This window comes from Synchiropus splendidus, chromosome 14, assembly GCF_027744825.2.
Source record: "Synchiropus splendidus isolate RoL2022-P1 chromosome 14, RoL_Sspl_1.0, whole genome shotgun sequence".
NCBI lineage: Eukaryota > Metazoa > Chordata > Actinopteri > Syngnathiformes > Callionymidae > Synchiropus > Synchiropus splendidus.
This window is the reverse complement of record NC_071347.1, coordinates 8321459-8342260: the sequence shown is the minus strand read 5'-3', so window position 1 is coordinate 8342260 and position 20802 is coordinate 8321459. Positions and strand designations below refer to the sequence as shown.

General features: G+C 39.0%; 4 protein-coding genes and 1 non-coding gene across 5 annotated transcripts; 3 read left to right on the top strand and 2 right to left on the bottom strand.

The window, feature by feature from the left end:
- Positions 1 to 1557: 1557 nt before the first annotated feature.
- Positions 1558 to 2163, bottom strand: LOC128770688 (metallothionein A). The gene is made up of 3 exons (XM_053885469.1): positions 2062 to 2163; positions 1927 to 1992; positions 1558 to 1745 (listed from the first exon to the last, which is right to left on the bottom strand). Exons 1-3 carry the CDS (start codon positions 2084 to 2086, stop codon positions 1654 to 1656), a joined length of 183 nt encoding a protein of 60 aa, XP_053741444.1. The 5' UTR covers positions 2087 to 2163; the 3' UTR covers positions 1558 to 1653.
- A 2731-nt stretch (positions 2164 to 4894) lies between these two features.
- On the top strand, positions 4895 to 8464 carry LOC128771328 (lathosterol oxidase-like). Its single transcript, XM_053886697.1, has 6 exons — positions 4895 to 4963; positions 5450 to 5665; positions 5817 to 5949; positions 6037 to 6137; positions 6360 to 6488; positions 6868 to 8464. The coding sequence occupies exons 2-6, from the start codon at positions 5456 to 5458 to the stop codon at positions 7129 to 7131; spliced, it is 837 nt and encodes a 278-aa protein (XP_053742672.1). The 5' UTR covers positions 4895 to 4963; positions 5450 to 5455; the 3' UTR covers positions 7132 to 8464.
- On the bottom strand, positions 6259 to 9301 carry anapc13 (anaphase promoting complex subunit 13). The gene is made up of 2 exons (XM_053886699.1): positions 8960 to 9301; positions 6259 to 8725 (listed from the first exon to the last, which is right to left on the bottom strand). Exons 1-2 carry the CDS (start codon positions 9056 to 9058, stop codon positions 8600 to 8602), a joined length of 225 nt encoding a protein of 74 aa, XP_053742674.1. The 5' UTR covers positions 9059 to 9301; the 3' UTR covers positions 6259 to 8599.
- Positions 9302 to 10505: 1204 nt separating this feature from the next.
- trnar-acg (transfer RNA arginine (anticodon ACG)) lies at positions 10506 to 10578 on the top strand. Its single transcript has one exon. It is a non-coding gene; the product is annotated as a tRNA-Arg (tRNA).
- An 814-nt stretch (positions 10579 to 11392) lies between these two features.
- Positions 11393 to 20778, top strand: rspry1 (ring finger and SPRY domain containing 1). Its single transcript, XM_053886647.1, has 15 exons — positions 11393 to 11676; positions 12268 to 12890; positions 14138 to 14190; positions 15387 to 15499; positions 15959 to 16085; positions 16224 to 16282; positions 16396 to 16462; positions 16553 to 16684; positions 16795 to 16910; positions 17003 to 17146; positions 17224 to 17335; positions 17448 to 17550; positions 17629 to 17781; positions 17955 to 18059; positions 18794 to 20778. The coding sequence occupies exons 2-15, from the start codon at positions 12493 to 12495 to the stop codon at positions 18888 to 18890; spliced, it is 1779 nt and encodes a 592-aa protein (XP_053742622.1). The 5' UTR covers positions 11393 to 11676; positions 12268 to 12492; the 3' UTR covers positions 18891 to 20778.
- Positions 20779 to 20802: the final 24 nt, after the last annotated feature.

The following is a 20802-nucleotide window of genomic DNA, read 5'->3' as shown; positions in this document are numbered from 1 at the left end:
TTAATTCGCATTTGCTTTCAATATAAAAGTCGAATGACATCATCCACAGTCAATAAGAAAGCGACAATAATTAAAAGAATGCCAAACAAATAATGTGTGCAGACACACAGTCATAACTACTATTTATTTTTGAACTGTTTTATGCCAATACTAGCCCGTTAAAATCACAATAACAGCACATGGAACTGGAATTATTTTATAATACAGTTAAAGAAGGCTATTGTTGAAACAAATTTTTGAAACAAAGTTTCAAACTGAAGGAATGCCAAATCATTAAAGCGCTGAATCATGCCTACATGACAAAAAATGAACATGGAGTTGGACAACTATGAGGAATTAAAAGAATGAATTCTGTTTTACTACGAGTCTCTGGATCTATGGATGTAATTCCTACATCTTTCAGCAACAACACATTCACCAGTAAACATTTTCCATCATGTCTTGTGCTTTTTTAAACACCAATATTATTGATTTACATTCATTTTATCTTGATAATTAAATGCAGTTCTAAAAGACTCAAAGATAATAAGTCATATGTTTATTATGCAAACGGGCCAATAGACAACACAGAACAAGAAGACAGATATTAATGAACATTCGTAAACATAGCATCAATAACACTCAAATGCATGTCCTTTGCTAACTCAGGACGGATCTCTGGAACCCGTGTGAATTATATTGTGCCCAAATCTGTCTGACTACATTTCCCAATCCTTTCAGTCTGTCTACTGGCAGCTCTTTTGTTTTCCAGTATTCATTGTAAAAGCATTCACTGACGATGAGTTTTGCTTTGATAGAAGCTGCGCTCATCCAGTCCACATGGCTGGTTGGCAGCATGTGCGAGTCTGATACTATTCACTGCAACTGACTGCTTGAAAGGAAAATATTGAAGGGTAGTTATATATTATAGCTAACTTGTTCTATAATAGATGACACCATTGGAACATTTCTACAGCAACATGGGCAAAATAACACCTTAAAGCTAAAAAAGCTTTAGATGTTAGATGTCGATGTTAAGGTCATTTTTAACAAACCTTTAACACAAACTGTTATACGAACGTGTAAAATCAAGAGACCATTATTCAATCTGGCAGTCGATTACCAAATGATAAATCAGTTTATGAAGATCAACATTGACTCCAGAAATAGGCAACACACTGTGGCATAAGTTATGGTTTATTTATGAATTCAAGTCTCTTAACTGGACGGGTCAACTGAAGGAGAACCAGCCGACTGCATTAGTCATGACAGTGTACAAAAAAAAAAAAAAGCTTTTAGACAAGTAGAACTGAACAAAAGCCCCAAAACAAGAGGTTGGAGTTAAGAGGAAAAAAAAAAAAACTGGGTTCTGTGGTTTCCCCTGGTACTCCATTTTCCTCTCACTGATCAAAAACAGGTTCATTGATGACTTAATCACTACAGGTGTAACTGTTCAGAGGTATTCAAAGCATCCTGTGTGCAGGTGTAGAGCTGAGAAAACCTTCCATGTTCAGCAAGATTAAACACTTTAACTGCCACCTGATGCCAAAACTGAACTGAAGAGACCACACAATGCAGTGAGTTGCATTTATCACATTTATTTATTAAAATAGATTCACATTTTGCAAATCAGCTCAAACACAGGTTGACAGATGCAATGACACCGCTGGCTCTTCACTGACAGCAGTTGGCGTCACACGTGTTCCCCTTGCACACACAGCCAGAGGCACATTTGCTGCAGCCAGATGGACAGCATGGGCAGCAGCCTGTAGAAAATGAAGGAGAACAGACTGAAAAACTGGCCACAAGAAAAGCTTCCACAAACTTGAAATGACACAAAATGAAGGGTCTGTAATGTCTATTTTTCAGAGAGGAAAATGAAAGAAAAGTTAACCACTTTAAGCAAAAAGAATCAAAGGTGAAGGAGGGAAGTGAAACAAGACTCACTCTTCTGGCAGGTCTTGCAGGCACAGTTCGTGCAGGAGCAGGAGCCTCCACAGCTGCACGTTCCAGCTAAAGACAAAAGCAGTGCAGTTACAGAGGCAGCAACATCACAAGTGTTCACGGAGAACAAACCCTCACTTTTAGCGCAGTCGCATGGGTCCATGATGATTGTTCGTTGAAGGCTTCTCTTCGAGGTTCCAGCAGGTGCTTCGTAATTGGAGCGTTTGTTTGACTGAGCGTGAGGAGGCGGAGCTTTTATAGCGGCCGGGATCTAAGTGTCGTGTGCACACTGTTCATGACGACACACAATTTCCATCCCTAATTGAAAAGTTTGTGCACACGTCCCTCAGTGGCGACTGTAGAGAGAAACAAAGCGGAGGCTCGTCTGAACAACAAACAACGCTCTCTTTATTTCACAAGGACATGATCAGATTCCAAAATCCACGTGATGAAACAAAAACAACAAACGAACACTTTATGTGGTTTATGTTTATGCAATTTACACAGTTTGGCAGTACCGTTTTTCTTCTTCTCTTCTTTCAAATTTGCATTAACTCACGATATGTTATTTTAATCTCTAATGCGTTTTATACATTTTTACGTAAATGAGTTTTAAAATAAAGAAAAAAAAACACAAACACACATACACACAAGTGTTATGACTGTGGCACTGAACTCAAGAACAGTGACACAATGAGAGTAACACTTTATTGACATTAACACACAGCATAATAAAAAAGAAAAAAAGGCAGTCAAACTCAACTACACTAAATAAAACAACTCAAACCCATGTTAGCATGCTGTTTCACACCAACACTGTTCAAGAAAAGTGGGAGTAAGATGCAGAAATTATAGCAACTCTTCTTCACTCTTCACCTTTTCAGTTCTGTAAAATGTAAGAATAATATTGGCTTAATTGTATTCAGTGCAACAACAGCGAATCCGTGTTATAAAGTCATACAAATGTCAGAGATTGAAATAAACACTCCATCACTCTTCTCTGCACACGCTTCAGGCTGGGGGAAGCACACATCTCATAAACTACTGTGCCATAGTTAACCATTTGCATGTTCTCCTTTGTGAACTAGCTGTTGCAGCTATTGCTTTCACAACTACCCAACAAGTTCAATTAAAAAGTGTTTCTAGAAAGTCAAGTCACTATAAAACCATACCTTGACCCTCTGCTGTGACTTAAATAAGTCAGAATCCAGCAAAGCTTCTATGGACCACTTTTCTGTCCTCTGTAAAACAAGCATTGGTTGTGATTGTTATATAAGTTTGTTGTCTATTTCTAAAATCAATAGATATTTTGGATTTTAAAAGTATTTGTAAGTGGTAGTAAGAATCGAAGTGAAATGAAAAGTGACTTCAACATAGAGCCTAAGGGTCAACACTGGTTCCACATGACTTCCTACTCCTGTCAGTAGTTTCTGTTTGTGTCATCCTTATATATGGTAGTTGCTGGTAAGACATTAATATTAAGAGTTAGTGATCATGATATCGTGGACATGGGTGTAGCGGTAACACAGTTAGTAGTTTTGGTATTGACCTTAAACCAACCTGAAGAACAGGAAGTAGTTTACTGATAAAATGCTGTTGTGTATTGTTTTCACTGAACATTGAAGCGATTGTTGACAATTTTGATAACTTGATAACTAATCTATACTGCCCTCTTTTCCAATGGCCTTCACTAATGGTTAATCCCTTTGAGGCATCTGCTATGGACCAGCCAAGAATGGGTTACGCAACATTTCTGGTGTTTTCTTCTCTGCACACGGTACGGAGTGAACGGACACTGCTCGTAAATTCATTGTGTCACTGTTAACCATTAATGGGATTTCCCGTGTTGGTGACCCAATTGAAATACAAGAAGCAAAAGATAACAATTCTCGTTTGTCCCTACCTAACCTAACGTGTGCTGTTTTTCTAGTTATATTTTTATATATAATACATAATATTTATATATTTTGGATGTAATTGTGTTGTGTTTTAATGTTTTTTTCCTGTTGTATCTTATTTAAAATGTTATATTCTACACTGTTCTCTAACATAATCCAACTTCTTTTTATTTCTACAATTTGCTGGCTACACTCTCATAATCGAAAAACAGCAACAGCGTCTTTATGTGGTGGAATAGTGCATTACAAAATGTATTCTGTATCATGCAGGCATCTTTATTTTTTTTTTAACATTTTTCAATTATATTGATTAAATGGGTCTCAACTTCACATTAAGGTTCCCCAGAACTAATATAGGTTACTTGTACTATTGCTTTTTATTAATCATTTAATTTCTGGCGTGTTAAAAAGAATCAATCCACATTGAAAACCTATCACAACAGAGCCCATGATTTTGTTTTCACAATGGCCTTCAAACCTAAATGCTTAGTTCCAAAATGTAGAGCAGCAGAGTTTAAAGAAGCTCCTTTAGTTTTAGTTTTAAGATATTTTACAATAGCTTCAAATTTAAGTATATTAAAAATGTCCCTTTCATGTCAAATACTGGTTAATTGTTGACCCCTCCATTATCAGAGGTCACAGACTTTTTAATGAAGTTAATGCTTTTTGAGCAAGATCTTGGAAAGAAAGCTTCCTTGACAGACAGACAGTCTCTTGCCACAATCCAAGAGCTCAGCAAATAGCACTCGAGGGTGTGTTCTTGAATAAATATACCACAGTGTGTTCCATTTCTAATATACTTATTTTTCAAATATTGTTATTTCTAAGTAACTTCATATATTGTTTCATGTACATCTGAGATCTTGTGATTTACAAATATTTTACAAATTATTTTTGTGCTACACTACAATAATTGTGACCTAACCTCTTGCATTGTCGGTAATCTGTTGTTTGACAGTGATATTTGTCAGCAGCTGATCAAACGTGGGTGATCTTTTCCTTGCGTCACACATGAAGTGATGCTGTTGACCTGCGTTCCTGCCACTCTGAGATGATTTTGCAAGTCAGGGGATTTTGCTTTGGAGCAACTCATTTGGATTACATTTCTGTTGATTTTTGTGGTTGCATCAGAACATATTCTGGTTAGTGTCATTCTACCTACTTTGGTGTGCTGTGTTTATTCTTTCTAGCTGTGGCATCACTGTTGCTCGGAAAATATGTCATGAAAACTTATAGCATTAGTTCAACATTTACAATAATTTGCACATTATTCTCTTACAACGATAGTTTACTATGCAGTACAATAAGATTCACACAGATTCTGGAAGACTTTTGGGTCTTACTATTACTTTGCAATATTAAATATTCATGATTTATTAATATTGTATTCATGAACTCTTTTAAATGGTCTAACTTTCCAGATTAAATTATCCCATTAATTTAATAATTCTACACAAAAATATCGAAAAGGTCTTTGAGACAAATATATTCAGTTGCAATTTATTTCACCTTTATTGGGTCTGCAAAGTAATAATAATAAAAAACGTCTCCACACAAATTTTTAAACACAATAGTGATGTTTTTTCACGCAGTATTTTAGGTCAATCGATTTCTGCTCTGATTTCAAGGACACCATGGATCTTGTGCTGAAAGCTGCTGACCACTACATCCTCACCCCCTACGTCTACCCAGCGTCCTGGCCGGAGGATGGAGCTCTGCGTCAAATCATTAGTCTGTGTCTAGTGACGGGTTTAGGAGCGGAACTTCTCTATCTGGGCTTTGGTGCATTCAGTTTTTACTTTGTCTTTGACTGTGAGCTGATGAAACATCCACATTTTATTAAGGTAGATGTACATTTGGAACATAAACATCATCTATGCTGGAGGTGTTGGATTGTTTTGTCTGGATTATATTTCCATAATTCCCCCGACAGCCTAGCAATTTCAATAGCAAAGTGTCTCCTGTTGAGGCACGTTATGATTTATTTCCCTTCAGAACCAGGTAAGGAAAGAGATTGCCCTGGCGACGAGCGCCCTCCTCTGGATGACGTTCCCAACGGTGGCGCTGTTCTTCGCAGAAATACGAGGATACAGCAAACTTTATGACCAAGTCAGTGACTCCTCGCTGGGTGAGAGAAAAGAGAATGTTCTCCCCTTCACAGATGAATATAAAAAGTCTCAAAGTTTTTTTCTTTTCTGTTGTCGCCTAAATTCAGGTTGGCCTGGGATTTTTCTCAGCATTGTCGGGCACTTGTTCTTCACAGATATGTGTATCTACTGGATACACCGGTCCATGCATCATAAATCCCTGTATAAGGTGTGTATCTTTCATCATCTACACAGAAATGCTACACGTTTTCCTGATTTTACTGCATATCGTAAATGTAGTATAAATAAATACAACACTTCATCAATTGAATAATTACAGGGACTGTTATAATTATTTCATTCAGTGTTTTAATGGAAAGCTACGCATTAAATTAAAAGAACTGTCCAGTCCTACTTTGTATTTCTTTTTCACTTACTTTTTTGCTTACAGATATTACACAAGCAGCACCATCTTTTTAAGATTCCAACTCCGTTTGCCAGCCATGCCTTTCATCCCGTCGATGGATTTCTGCAGAGCTTGGCCTACCATGCTTATCCCTTCATCTTCCCTCTCCACAAGGTCAAATCTTTATTTTATTTTACATGCATTTTGAAATTGTACTCAGAAACAGATATGAGAATTATTGTCTCAGCAGGAGATGCCCCATAAAATCTACCCTCTGCAGCTCACATCAGTAATTCCTTTATATAGTTTCTATTCTTCCTCCGATCAAATACAGAATCTATTTCTTCTTTATATTTGTCAAAATTCAGAACAAAACAATCTTTGAATTAGCTCCATCAACAGAACTCTCCCACACCACGTAAACTCAAGGTCAGAGTAGAAGCCATCTTCTTAAGTAGTGGCCATTTTACTTTTTGTCATTGTTATGTTATGCTACATTGGGAAACTTCAGGTAACTTTCCATGCAATGACGTGCACCGCCTGTACATTTCAGATTGTCTACCTCACACTCTTCATCTTCGTCAATATCTGGACTATTTCTATACACGACGGAGACTTTCGTATCCCAGACCCATTGATCAGCATCATCAATGGCGCAGCCCACCATGTGGACCACCACCTATTCTTCAACTACAACTATGGACAGTATTTCACACTCTGGGATCGCCTGGGAGGCTCGTACCGAAGCCCCTCAGTCTTGGAGAAAGATGAGTCAGAGGCACGGTTTTGCAAACGCATAACAATGAAAACACAATAGTGATATTCAGAATTATAGATTTACACTTGTTGACATGGAGCGTCATACTCTGAGCTCGATAACAAGAACCTTCAGGAAGTATGAGTCCTACCCCTTTCTCTTTTGCGATAGATCACTGAAAAAAATGTGTTTATAGATGATAGAAATAAGACATTCTGATTCACTACTTAATCAAGTAGTCAAAAATGATGACTTCTAAGTTCTGTGCATGTTTTGGAGTATAAATATGACACTTATAGGGGCATACCACTTATGTATTGAAAAGGCCCAGAAAGCATGGAATATTTTTTTGCAAGTCTTATTAATATGATTTACCACTTAAAATAAATGTTTGTTCAGTTAGTTACATCACCAGAGACCACACCACTGTAAATGTCATTCGATATCAACACTTTTTGCAGTACAACACCAAAAGTAAGGGGAGATAAATACATCTTTCTTTTTCAATAATATGGATTACAGATATCTCAATGGCTCCATTATTAGTAAAAACATTTATTTCGCCAAAAGTGGCTGTTGCTTTTTTTTTATTTTTATTTTTTTATTCTGCAGTATTTTCATCTTGTTTTTGTGAGGATATACTGAGTCAACATGGAGAGTGATACCCTTGCATCCAGAGACTGGATGTTGCCATTGTATCACTGTCCACACTCCGGATCACATGCCAACTCCAAGCTGGTCAAGCGGCCTAGCTGGTGTTCCCCAGTTCTGAGCTGAGGAGGACAGTGAGGCTGGGCAGCAGTGTTTTCATTGTGGGGTCTCTCCCCAGCAATGTCAGCGACGACAACAACAGTGAGATGATGGACGAGCTAGTGGCACTGGTCCGGCATTGGTGGGAGAGTGCAGCGAGATTTTAGCCAAGGCATCTCTTTCGCTCTGTCAGCATTGGGCAGCACCTGGCCCACCTTCACTGCATGAGAGTGATTCCAATGTTCCTTCCTGCCCACTGCTGTCATGGTGCAGAGTGTTGGGCATTTGTTGCATTTTTATTTTCTTTATTTTCTTTTAAAGTATATTTCAGTTTTTTGTTATGATGCTGATTTTTCTGTTTCTAAAGTGGTTCCTTTATTTCTACCCATGTTGATTGTGTTGTTGCTTTGTCTATGTCTTTAACATTTGCCTTTATGCTTGAATGCAGCTGTAATAACAACATTTTCCCCATTGTGGAAAAAATAAAACAATTGTAACAGCATTTAATGACCTTTCTATAATTGGACATTCACTCACATACTGTACACACTAAACACAACGATCAGAGAACCTCATTCTGCTGAATGTGCTGTATTTCCACATTATGTTTTTGATTAAATGCATCTGACATTATTGAAAATCATCTGAGTAACTCAAGTTAGATTTTGTGCTGAGGACCAATGCTTGCTATTTTACGACACACACGCAATTCAATTTAGGCGGATGAACTATTTGTCTAGAGTTCAGCTCAGTATGACAGTCCAATGGCAGATGAGCTTTAATTTCCAGAACTTGGCGTGTTTTCGTGAAGACTTTGCAAAGCGAGATCAGTCCACTTCATCTCTTGCTCTTTCACAGATTCCGTGGAGCCTCCGTTGTCCTGCTCAGCTTCAGGCAGCTCACTCTTGAAGAGACATGACAAGTGCTTACTCACTTATTGTTCTTTGGACAAAGACAATTTATACCGATAATGAATTGTGTACATTTATAATTTGTTTCAAATGTATGGAACACATGCAGTATTAATGAATAGATTTTCTAAAACACCACAGAATCATCGCCTTTCACTACATGACATTATGTCTCATGTTATGGAGTGTAAAATAATAATAATAAAAAAACACGATGAAATAACTACCAGCGGAATTGTGACATCCTCGTATGGTAGTTTATCTTCTCTCCAAGCGTCGTCGGTCAGGTCCAGGACTCTGCCATCTCGCTGGATTTCACTGTCCATCCTCGAACCTGATAGCTTCGGGCTAGCAGCAGCAACCCAACTCTAACAACTGAAGACTTGAGTATTGACTAGCTTAATAGCAGATTATTGTGCCACAGGACGAATTGATAAACCCACTCACAGCGGGATTCGCCGTGTACTTGAGGAGAATTAGCTTTGTTTTTAGCCACCTAGCAAGAGCTCCACGACGTCTACGCGTGGTCGCAGTGACGTAGTCGTCACGTGGCAGAATGACGCTTTCACGAACTGGACAAGGAATACGTACATTCAAATACAAGCGTATTTTTCACACATTTAATTATAAAAATCATAGCCATGTGGTGCATTGCAACCTAAAATGAGTTGCTTATGTATTTTAAAATTACATAAATGTTTTTTTATATCATGTAGATAATTGAATTGTGAAAAAATGGGTCTGAGTTTACAGGTAACCATAGAAACGTTCCCCAGTTGGACAAACGTACCCGAACACAGGACCATCTCCTGAAGATACGAGTGCCCAGGACGAAACGACTTTCTTAAGAGGTAACTATGCGATTGCATAGATTGAGTAGCGTGACTAATTAGATAGTAATTACAAATGTATTCTCTAATAGACATAAGGGATGTGGGTTTGTCTGACCTCGAAGTAAACTGGATTTCTTTAAAACAAATGCACAACAATGGCAACAATATTTGATGCTCTCCTGTTCACTGAAAACTCAACATTTCGTGTGGTGGTTTTTGTGCTCAGTTCAGTTCAATTATAGTGTTGTGAAAATACTAACGGGTTTCAGCTTTAAAAATTCCTTGTGTTGAAAGAGTTTTGAAGTCCGAAGTGCAAAGATATTTTTTTCTCTTCAGTCAATGTAAATTAGCAATCTCACCATTAACATATGTGTTCAGCGATTACTTCATATTTGCAGTGATGTCCTCCTCAAAAGAACAGCAGCAGAACCGAGATCCATGCGTCAACCCTGGAAATCCAGTGTTCTCCTGCATGTTCACTCCAGAAGTGAAGGGGAAACCTGCATTAAGATGGACAAAGCCGCAAAATCTGCTTTACCGGACCACTAACAGCGCTTATGGGCTTCTTCCACCGACTCCTGAAACATCTACCAATATTTTCCACCCCAAATCACAGAAGTTTACTGAAGAACTGGCCAGGAGTGGGATGTACAGAGACAACGGCTTCAACACTGCCATAGATCGCAGCAGAGTGTATGACTGTCCAAATTTTAAGAACACGATCTAGTTGAAACATGGATAAGATTGATGTCGATTGAAACTTGTGTATTTTAAACAGTATTAAACAATTGCGTATCATCATATCTGAGCGGTTATGACCACCTGTTTCTTTCTCTTTCGTTCTGTGTTCAAAATACATTTATAAAATGGGACAACTTCAGGAACAATTGATTCAGAGTTGAGAATCATTGGATCTCAGACTCCATCACATGACATCATCGGGCCAGTGGCGCAATGGATAACGCGTCTGACTACGGATCAGAAGATTCTAGGTTCGACTCCTGGCTGGCTCGAAACATTTTACCTCCGCCAAAGAGTTTAGCTTTTCGATGTCGCTGGTTTGTTTGTGTGAGGGAAAATAACTTGACGTGAATCAAGGGGCGATGAAATAATATAAGGAACAAATGATTATTTCTGGGCAGTGATCCGTATAATTTCTTTAGCCTTTTTGGCAGGCGTTCAGTATCCAACACATGAGAATCAGAATAGAATTTATTGCCATGGTCAGTGGGGTCCCATGAACTAAGAAAATGCTTCGAAAAAAGTGCTGTTAATAAATAAAATAAAATAATTAAAAAAAAAACAAGAAAGGCTGATCACAAATTTAGCAGTCTGATGACTGAGGGGAAGAAGCATTCTTTAGTTGGCACTCTGAGTGCTTATTTAGTTTAGTTTATGCACCCGCTTCACTTAAAAAGTCTCACATACAGTTTTCCTGATGGAATGGCAACAAGAAAGATAAAATATCTGTTCAACTTCAAACATGTCTTTGAATCTGTCGGTCATCGTAGCATAAATTCTTCATGAAATTTGAGTCTCAAAAGTCACTGATAAGCAATAAATCTTATCAATTTTTGATATTAATGCTCATTAATTTGGAAGCCAACGGGAAGCAAATTTATAAACAAAGACCTTGTTGAAACAAGATATCTTTTTAATGGACTGACTCAGCCATAGATGATGGTACTTTGTTTGTAGACCATTGATCTGTCATCGTTATCCTTTGGTTGGTTGTGGTGTATTAATATAGGATAAAAGCATAAAGCACATCCTCTTCGATCAAACCTGTTGCGCGGTATTTTTTTATTCTGGTTGTTTTATTTTAACTGAAGCGACAAACATATAAACTCTTTTTTATGGAACATGGCGGCATATGCACACTTTAAAAGCATTACGATTCGGCGTTTACTGTTTAAACCTGAAATGTCGCACGATAACTTTGGATGATAGTGACGTCATCCGCCTTCCTCCGCATCCACACAGCTGATGATGGTCACTGGGCTCCACAGCTACGGAACTTAGCGTGAGGCTAGCCGTGTAGCCCGGTGTCGTAAGGATATGTTGCTTTAGACGTCCAGCGATGCTGTGATTTGGGATGCACGTGGGCCCAGGTAAATAAAACGTCCTCGACAGATGTTGAATCAACGTACACAGGAAATGACTGACTCGCGCAAGTTCTGTTGTTTAAGAGTACAGTAGAGCTAATCGGCTAACGGCTAGCCGCTTGGTTTCATCGTATTAAAACCGCTGTTGTTATTCCATCTTTATTTGAGACACAAGACAGCTAGGGATCCATGTATTTGCATTCGAACAAGACACAATAACAGCGAGTTACAGTTAGTAAGCTTTAGCTGTTGTTTAACTCTAAAACACTACAATGATTGGTGGGTGGCTAGCATGCTAGTTAGCTAATTCTTGTCAATAATACGAGGACTCCAGTTTGTAACCACCGACTCCGATTAAACATTCGTTTCAATGTCCTAATTAAATAATTATTTCGAATTCTTAAACGATGAATAAAACTATTTTGACTGGGGTCTTTAAATCTTTGGTTTTGTTGGTTCAGACTCGACAAATCTAACAAGGTGTGGCTCTCAGCTGCTGAATTTACTGCATGACATGGTTATTAACAGCTGTTACACAGAAATGATGGCAGTTCACTTCAGCTTCCCCTTTGACTTATCGCTTTGTTTTCTTCACAGATTTATAAAACTTGGAAGATTTCTGGATCTGGACCTTGTGCCCTTTATGATGTGGAAAGACTTTCTCGTTGCGTCAACTGACCCCTTTTGGTCCACTTAATCAGCTAATATTATCAAGTCTGCACGCTATCTCAAGTCTACACCTGCTTCTAGCATGATTACCTGTGCTGATCTCACCCAGCCCACTGGGGCAAGAAGTCGGCCACACAAAGCCCTTCAAATGATATGATAGTATCTGCCTGGATCACTTTCTGTGCCTGCAGGAGCCTTGCACAGGTTCTGCTCTTCCATTCTTCCACAAAGTCTCTTCCTCCATTCTGGGAGACCCTTGCCGTCGTGGTAGCTGGTACTGGAACCATGGGTAACAGTTGCGTGTGCCGAGAAGATAGTGATTTAGAAGACCATCAACATGGATCATCAAGAACAACTCGTGGTCAAGCAAGGCGGGTGGATCATGGTACAGGTGCAGGTGTTGAAACCGTTGAGTCTCGAAGCAGTCGACCAAGGGACCCAGTAAGGCCGCCACGTAGGGGCAGAGGGCCCCATGAGCCAAGACGGAAGAAGCAGAATGTGGATGGGCTGGTGCTCGACACATTGGCTGTCATCAGGACACTTGTAGATAAGTACGTTCACAAAATACACAAGTGTAAACTGTTAAAACAAAGCTTGAAAACATTTTTTTTAAAATAGGAAACACATTTTGTGAGGTATATCACTAATTTAATAATTGTTATTGAAAAACATTTTAATTAATAGTGCTTGAAAGATTGGAAAAAGTAAAGTATTTTCTATGTCATCAAAACATTCAGTTATTTTATTTAGTTTTTTTATTTCAATCTGACAGCCTAGCTAGTGGGTTGGTAAATCATTTCTCAATATTCAAATTATTTAAAATGCAACTATACATCAGAAGTAATTTGTTTCATCACTTGGTGCATCACTTTAGAGAGAAAAAAACTCCATATGATTCACCCCAGTAGTACTGATGAAAATGTATGCTTCGCATTTAGCTTTTAATGGTAATAACTAAAAGTCAGGTATAAATTATTGTGAAAGATTTTTTTTCCAGTTGAAGAAGTAACCTCTTTGTTCCTCTTTGTAAAGAAAAAAACAACTTGTGATCCTTTTGGGCTCGTGCTGACTCTATTGAGTGACGTGGCAAATTTCATCAAGTCTAATAACATGTTTGTCTTGTCTTCCCACGTAGTCTATTTATTCTCTGCAAAATTATTTTAAATGAACAAAAAATTTGAATTGTTCTGCATATGTATGTGGATACCTTTCAATGACTTATTGCAGCTGTTCCTTCTGCTTGACTACGATTCTAGCCTGCATGCACTGATATGTGCTCTGACCCAATTTTTTTGTTACTGCAATACTGCATACGCATATTACTGGTTTTTATCTTGATGCCCCACGAACAGCTGACTGTCCTGACCGAGTACGTAGTCAATTAATAACTAGATGGCAAGATAAACATCAGTTTTATTTGTACTTGCTCAACACTAAAACATTCAGTATTATCTATTGAGGCTCTTAGTCCATCTGTTCTGTTCTTCCAAGTCATTTCTATTTTGATGAAAATCTGAGACTTACTCTACCTTGGTGTTGATAGTTTTTATGAAGAGTTTCTCCCAGAAAAGAACTGGCTGTGATGAGCCCTACCAACTCCAGGCGACACAGTCACTCAAGCACATCCATCATAATTATAAGTCTTGTCTATGGCTCAAAGATGTCACCGGAAACACATTAGTGCTGGTTTCTGTTCTAGCCATCTGTTTATATTATTCTAGTCACAAACTTCGTTCTTTTACTGGTTTACGGCTGCTGTCTTGTGAGGGACTTAAAGTGTTTTGCTTATCTTTTTCAGTGACCAAGAGCCCCCGTACTCCATGATCACATTGCATGAGATGGCAGAGACGGGTAAAGATATTTTTTTTCTAATTCCACTTGGTCTATCCTTAAATTTAAAGTTTGAAACTCTTTGTACTTAAAGGCTGCATGTTCATACCGGCAACATAGTCTGGTTATATTGTAATGATTTGGATTGTTTTAATGTGTTCTGATGTGACATTTACACTAAGGCGGGCTTTGGTATTTGGTGTGTGTATGTGTGTGTTCGTTGTTCTGTTCGGAACATTATCAACGGAATGGTATCAGCCAACCGTGACTGTAAGTGTGCTGGTTTAGTTATAAAAGCATGAGAACCGAGCCACCTGGATCACCTCCTTTGTAAGAATCACACCACTCTGTCTGCTGAATTCCAGATCACTTCAGGGCCCAATTATTTTTTTTGTGTATACTAAGCTGCTCGGGTCATTTGTGACTATATATGTGTGTTATGTTTAGTTAGTTATGCCTTTGTTTTCTTTTTGTGCATATAATGACTTGAAGTATTCTGAACCAGTATTCTGGTTGGATGTGATTTCATAAAGAAGAAATTGTTTTTATGCACTCTCCCAAGTTTGTACTCTACTTAATGCTGAATTATTGAAGAGGCGCTTTAGTGCCTTTCCTAAGTGATCGTGATTGATTATGCTTTTATTAGCAGCTCACCTAATGGTCAGGAAGTAATCTACATTGTTTTCCTAGCCTTTTATTTACAGTGCAACATTCGTAATAACTGGTATATGCCGTATTGACAGCATGTCGACAGTTGGCAGCAATATCTGATACACTATATTCCTGCCCCGTGGATCTTTTAGGGCCAGTGCACATGATCAGTGTTGGCTTTGTACATTTGGGCTGTGTGTGCCTTGGAATTAATATTATTGACAATACTTGATAATAGTGCCAACAATGAACAGTATCTAGTAGAATTGTACAGTGACGCAGAGGAATTATATTTGGCCCGTGACAGAATAAGGTTGTTCTATTATGGTAGAATTTGCTCCCAAAATCCATACTGCATGTGCTATGACATGCTAGTTGAAGATATCATAACAGTAAATGTTATGAGACTCAAATTTGTTTTATTGCTCCTCCCTCCTTTCTTTTATTCTTTGTCTACTCTACTCCATTAAACCGTTCTACTAATCATTTTGAGAAACATATCATTTTTTATTATTCTAAACTTTGAACTCCAAACTAACCAGTTTTCTGTCTTTTTGGTTTTACAGATGACGGTTGGTTGGAGGTTGTTCAGTCCCTTATTCGGGTCATCCCATTAGATGATCCACTTGGCCCAGCTGTTATCACCCTTCTTCTGGATGAGTGTCCGCTTCCCACCAAGGTGAGAAGCCTCGGCTCTAAGGAGGAACGTGTTGTTAAATGTTGCTGAACGTTTACAGATGTTTTCAATGACTGTCGACAAAATAATTTTATGTTAAAAAAAACATGAAGTTCCTGTTTATTACTCCATTTTATGTCTTAGTCTGCCCAACTGTCTTTGCTACTTCCCCTTGTTTTGTTTTTTTTTATGCGTGGCTTCTGCTCTCACATCGCTCTGCGTCACACCCGGCTTATGACACACCCCTTTTCAGCCTGGAGTAACCTGAGGACAGCAGGATATGTATAGCATGTCCTGTCCATACTAAATGTGCTGCAGTCCCTCTCTGTTATAGATTTTGCGGAATGTTCTCTGTTAAAATAATATCCCAAGGTCAATGAGCTGGCATTGGATGCTGTTTTGTGATTGCCAATGCATACCTATTAGAACCTTTACACAACACTCTCATTTTTCTGTCTCCAGGATGCACTCCAAAAACTCTCAGACCTGCTGAGCCTGAGTGCGGAGGTAGCTAGACAGGATGCTCTCAATCCTGCAAAACACAGAAACACAACGGCTGTCCTTGGTTGCCTTGCTGAGAAACTGGCTGGTATTGACCGTATTATTATCATATTCATCCCACAGATTCCTCAAAGAAGCAAAAAAAAATTGGTCTTCTGGTGTTTAACTACAGCATTACTTTCAATAATCTATTAGATGTCTTATTTAACTCTTGTTTACTTCTCAGGTCCAGCAAGTATTGGACTGCTGAGCCCTGGCACCCTTCAGTACCTGTTAGAAAGTCTGGTGAGCTAGCACTTCTTCAATTCTGAATGATTTCAGGAGAAATAATTCTATCATTTAATTTATCTGCGCACCTTACAATAAATGTATGCACATAATGTTTTCTACTCCTCCAGAGTTCCGAGGCCCACCCGACGGTCATGCTGTTCGCTCTAATTGCCCTGGAAAAGTTCTCCCAAACAAGTGCGTCTCTCTACAGTCGTCCATATTATGACAGACTATTGACATTTTGTGCTTGTGTGCTGTATCTGAAACACATTTTCCTGATTGCAGGTGAGAACAAACTCACAATATCAGAGTCTTGTATCAGCAATCGACTTGCAGTGCTCGAGTCATGGGCAGATCACCCAGACTACCTGAAGAGACAGGTCGGGTTTTGCTCGCAATGGAGTCTGGACAACTTGTGTAAGACCTTTTTACAAGTATTTTGCATTTGGAAGAGAGTTGCTTCACAAGTTTGCACCCAAGTTCCAACTACATCAATCATTTGAAACTCCCTCTTTTTGTTTGTTCAGTCTTAAAGGAAGGTCGTCAATTCACATATGAGAAGGTCAACCTTACCAATATCAATGCCATGCTCAACAGTAATGATGTCAGCGAATATCTCAAGATCTCTCCCAGTGGGCTGGAGGTCAGTGATGTCAGCCAAACCTGTTACTTATAATTATTTTGTCACAGTCAGGTCTTTAAAAAAACACATTTTCCCTCTGGTTTCTCCCATAGGCACGATGTGACGCCTCTTCCTTTGAGAGTGTGCGTTGTACTTTCTGTGTGGACTCAGGTGTCTGGTACTATGAGGTGACGGTTGTCACGTCTGGTGTGATGCAGATTGGATGGGCAACAAAGGACAGCAAATTCCTCAATCATGTACAGTGTTTTTGCCCTCGTACAGTTAGCGTTGCTCTTTATCTAGTCATGTGATTAATCCATTGTTTGTGTTGCAGGAGGGGTATGGTATTGGAGACGATGAATATTCGTGTGCGTATGATGGCTGCAGGCAGCTTATCTGGTACAACGCTCGCAGTAAACCACATGCTCATCCCTGCTGGAAAGAAGGTTGGCTGTCCATGTTCCATTTGATGTCACAGCACTAGAAAACATTTGTTAAAGTTATAGAATTGTGTGTTGAGACAATATTACATGTATTTGTGTCCTTTTGTGTCTTAAGGAGATGTCATCGGCTTTCTATTGGACCTCAATAAGAAGCAGATGATCTTTTACCTAAACGGGCATCAGCTTCCTCCCGAGAAACAGGTCTTTTCCTCGACCACGTGAGTCACTCCCGGATATGGCCGCACACCTCTTAGTGCTGCCAGTTTACTAATCTGACCTCGGTGTGTGCATGCCAGGTCTGGGTTTTTCGCAGCAGCCAGCTTTATGTCATACCAGCAGTGTGAGTTTAACTTCGGGGCCAAGCCTTTCCGTCACCCTCCTCCTGTCAAGTTTAGCACCTTTAACGACTTTGCGTCACTGCAGCCCAGTGAAAAGATCATCTTACCTAGGTAAGAGATATTTCTGCTCAGGACTTGTGGACCATGGTTGAAATGAACTTCACATAACATACACTCTTTTACTCGTTTTTGGCCCTAGGTAAGAGATATTTCTGCTCAGGACTTGTGGACCATGGTTGAAATGAACTTCACATAACATACACTCTTTTACTCGTTTTTGGCAGACATCGTCGTCTGGCTTTGCTGAAACAAGTGAGCATCAGAGACAACTGTTGCACGCTGTGTTGCGACGTCATGGCTGACACAGAGCTGAGGCCCTGTGGACATGGGTATGTTTGTGCCACCACTGTGGGTTCTTCTATATCGTTTTTTATTTGTACTGGTTTGGTATTTAATTTAAATCTACTGTGATAAGTACAGCATGACCTACTTCCTTTCACCGTACGTAAAACATCTTGTGAGGTCATTATGTTGCCAAACAAATCATGAAACTAAACCGAAAATAATAATGATAATCTCTATCACGACAACCTCACCTTGCATACCACTATAAAGTCATCAAGTGTTCTGACACTTTGATATCAGCACAAGGATGAGTTTATTGACTTTATTATACTGACTGCCATAGTGTAGTACAGGGGTCACCAACCTTGCAACTGCGAGCTACTGCAAAGACACTGTGTGAGCTAAAGGGCAACCATCAGTTTGGTGCACACTTCTGAGATTACTCAGATTGCTCAGGGGTACTACATCAATGAGCCCTGGAATTTCTGGAAGTTTTGGGTCCAATATGGGCCACCAACACTATGTTGTTCCATGATATATGGCTACAGATACCGCCCCCTTATGAGACTATACTTCGAGTCTATAAACCTATAGTTTCCGATTGTCACTTATATTTATATTTGAAGTCATGTGACATTTAGATGTCTTTTCTGTCTACAGTCTGAACTAAAATATAAACTGTGGTACTAATTTGTGGAGTGTTTTGTACTGACCAGGATTAAGAGGAATAAGTGTGTGATATGATTTGTGACACGTCTTCTCTGTCTTCTCATTGCAGTGGGATGTGTATGGAGTGTGCCTTACAGTTAGAAACGTGCCCGCTGTGCCGCCAAGACATTCAGACCCGTGTCAGACTCATTGCTCATGTCTCCTGACACAGTCAGAGCCCATCATCTAGTAAAGAGAGATCCACTCCCCCTACAGACCCACCTCCATCCTCTCCTCTCTGAGTCACAGTCACACTGTGGTGTATCAAAAGAGGCATGATCGGGGAGGAGGAGTGAAGTAGAGGATGAAAAGATGGGCAACCAGATAACTCGGCTAGATTCCTGGAACCCAAATTGCAAAATCTTGACTTTTCTATACTTCGCTTTTTTGGCTTTCAGGTGATGAGGAGTGAACATCTTGGGCCAAGAATCGTCATCTTTTTACTGTTTTTTCAGAAAAGAGAAAAATGTTAATCTGCTCGATCACACAGATTGCACCTGTTAAAGGTCATTGCTATGTAATCCTTATCAACAATACAGTCAAGGTACAGATACATTTAAGATGCAGCTCTCTTTGATACATAAGTGTTGATGTTTCAGTCGTTGTGTTACCAGGTAGCATTGTCAGTGTCTCTTCTCAAGTCGCCAGAAAAAAAAAATGTTTCGGTACCAAGTCAACTTTACTCAGTTTGATGTTAACAAGTTGCCCAAAACGAAGAGATGAGGTTTTGTTTACATGAAAGAATCCAACCATACTAGGAAGAGAAATTTAGTTTTGTTGGTCATGTTCACACCAAATTAGCTTATCAGCTAATTACAAGCTTTGACTTTCACTTGTTTCATATTTCAGTCTAGAATATACGAACAGTATCTAACGACGCCGACATTGCATTAAGTTTTTCCCTCAACCTCATCCAGGTTTCCCTGCAGTCGTTTCGTTGAGATGGAGTAATGCAAAATCCAGGTGTGAATTCACCATTTGCACAAAGTGAGAATGTAGTAGTGGGCAGGATTGTTTCAAAGGCTACAGTAAACGTGTCTTAATTTTTGTTTGTGATGACAAACGTGTTTCTTGTATTTAGACAGACATTTCAATCTATAAGATGTGAGTTAACTTAAGTAAAGCCAGATGTCAGTCATGTTGACATTGATATGCTGTAGTAGCTACAGCTCACAAAGTGTTAATGTTGGTCTCCCTAACAGTGGGAGGCCGTCTGTGGTCGGTTTCTGCTTCAGATTGTGTCAGACATGAATGATGGCCAAACACACCCTAAAACGTCTTTCATGTTGGGGCTGGGTCTCCTTTTAAATCTTGGATCTTCTTGCCTTAAATTGTTAGTAATATGATTTGATGATGACTTTCATGAATTGCTTTAATTGTGGACCACACCAAGGGTTATGCAAGTGCTACACATGATGATGTTGGACTGTTAAGGTGCTCGCTAACTCTTACGAGGACCATTTGGCGACCATGGGCAGAGCATAGGTGACATTAGTTCCCTCCTGTGTTCACTGACAATCTTGACTGAAAAGAAGTGATGAATTGAATTTAGTTTTGGTCATGTTGGACAAAACCCTTGAAGACATGATTAGGTTCAAACATCCCTGCAGTACATATCTATTCTTTTTTTTTAATCCTTTAACTTGAAACATCTTTGGTTGAAATAGTAATGTTTATACTCTGGAGACAAATCTGTAATGCGGAAAATTTGACCAAGCTCAAGATGTAATGCTGAATCATTTCAGATGTGTTATATTCAAGTTATTTATGGAAGAATTCTTAATTCACCTGACTGGATGACTTGGATGTGTGAAGTCACTTGCAGTGTCTCAGAACATTGTCTGCTACCTTGCATTTCCTGGAGCACCTTACATGAGCAGCTGAAGAAGTAGCTGCACACAGTTCAGGATTGTAAAAGACAAAAAAGAAGAAAAAAAGTTGTATTTAAAACATCTTTCAAGGAATTAGCCCCCTCCAAGTTCCCAAAGATGTGATTTACAAAGCAATTGTTGTTTCTTGAAATGTGACATTTGTAATAAATGTATGTCAATGTGATGGTGTGGTTGTTGATTTGAAATA

Coding starts and splice junctions, on each gene's coding strand:
- anapc13 (XM_053886699.1), bottom strand. CDS start 9,058: ATGGACAGTGAAATCCAGCGAGATGGCAGAGTCCTGGACCTGACCGAC. Junction 8,726..8,959: donor AGGATGTCACAATTCCGCTG/GTAGTTATTTCA, acceptor TGTCTCTTCAAG/AGTGAGCTGCCTGAAGCTGA.
- LOC128770688 (XM_053885469.1), bottom strand. CDS start 2,086: ATGGACCCATGCGACTGCGCTAAAA. Junction 1,993..2,061: donor CCCATGCGACTGCGCTAAAA/GTGAGGGTTTGT, acceptor TTTTGTCTTTAG/CTGGAACGTGCAGCTGTGGA. Junction 1,746..1,926: donor CTGCAAGACCTGCCAGAAGA/GTGAGTCTTGTT, acceptor CATTTTCTACAG/GCTGCTGCCCATGCTGTCCA.
- rspry1 (XM_053886647.1), top strand. CDS start 12,493: ATGATAGTATCTGCCTGGATCACTTTCTGTGCCTGCAGGAGCCTTGCA. Junction 16,283..16,395: donor AGTACCTGTTAGAAAGTCTG/GTGAGCTAGCAC, acceptor CTACTCCTCCAG/AGTTCCGAGGCCCACCCGAC. Junction 17,336..17,447: donor TCATCCCTGCTGGAAAGAAG/GTTGGCTGTCCA, acceptor TTGTGTCTTAAG/GAGATGTCATCGGCTTTCTA.
- LOC128771328 (XM_053886697.1), top strand. CDS start 5,456: ATGGATCTTGTGCTGAAAGCTGCTGACCACTACATCCTCACCCCCTAC. Junction 5,666..5,816: donor AACATCCACATTTTATTAAG/GTAGATGTACAT, acceptor ATTTCCCTTCAG/AACCAGGTAAGGAAAGAGAT. Junction 6,138..6,359: donor ATCATAAATCCCTGTATAAG/GTGTGTATCTTT, acceptor TTTTGCTTACAG/ATATTACACAAGCAGCACCA.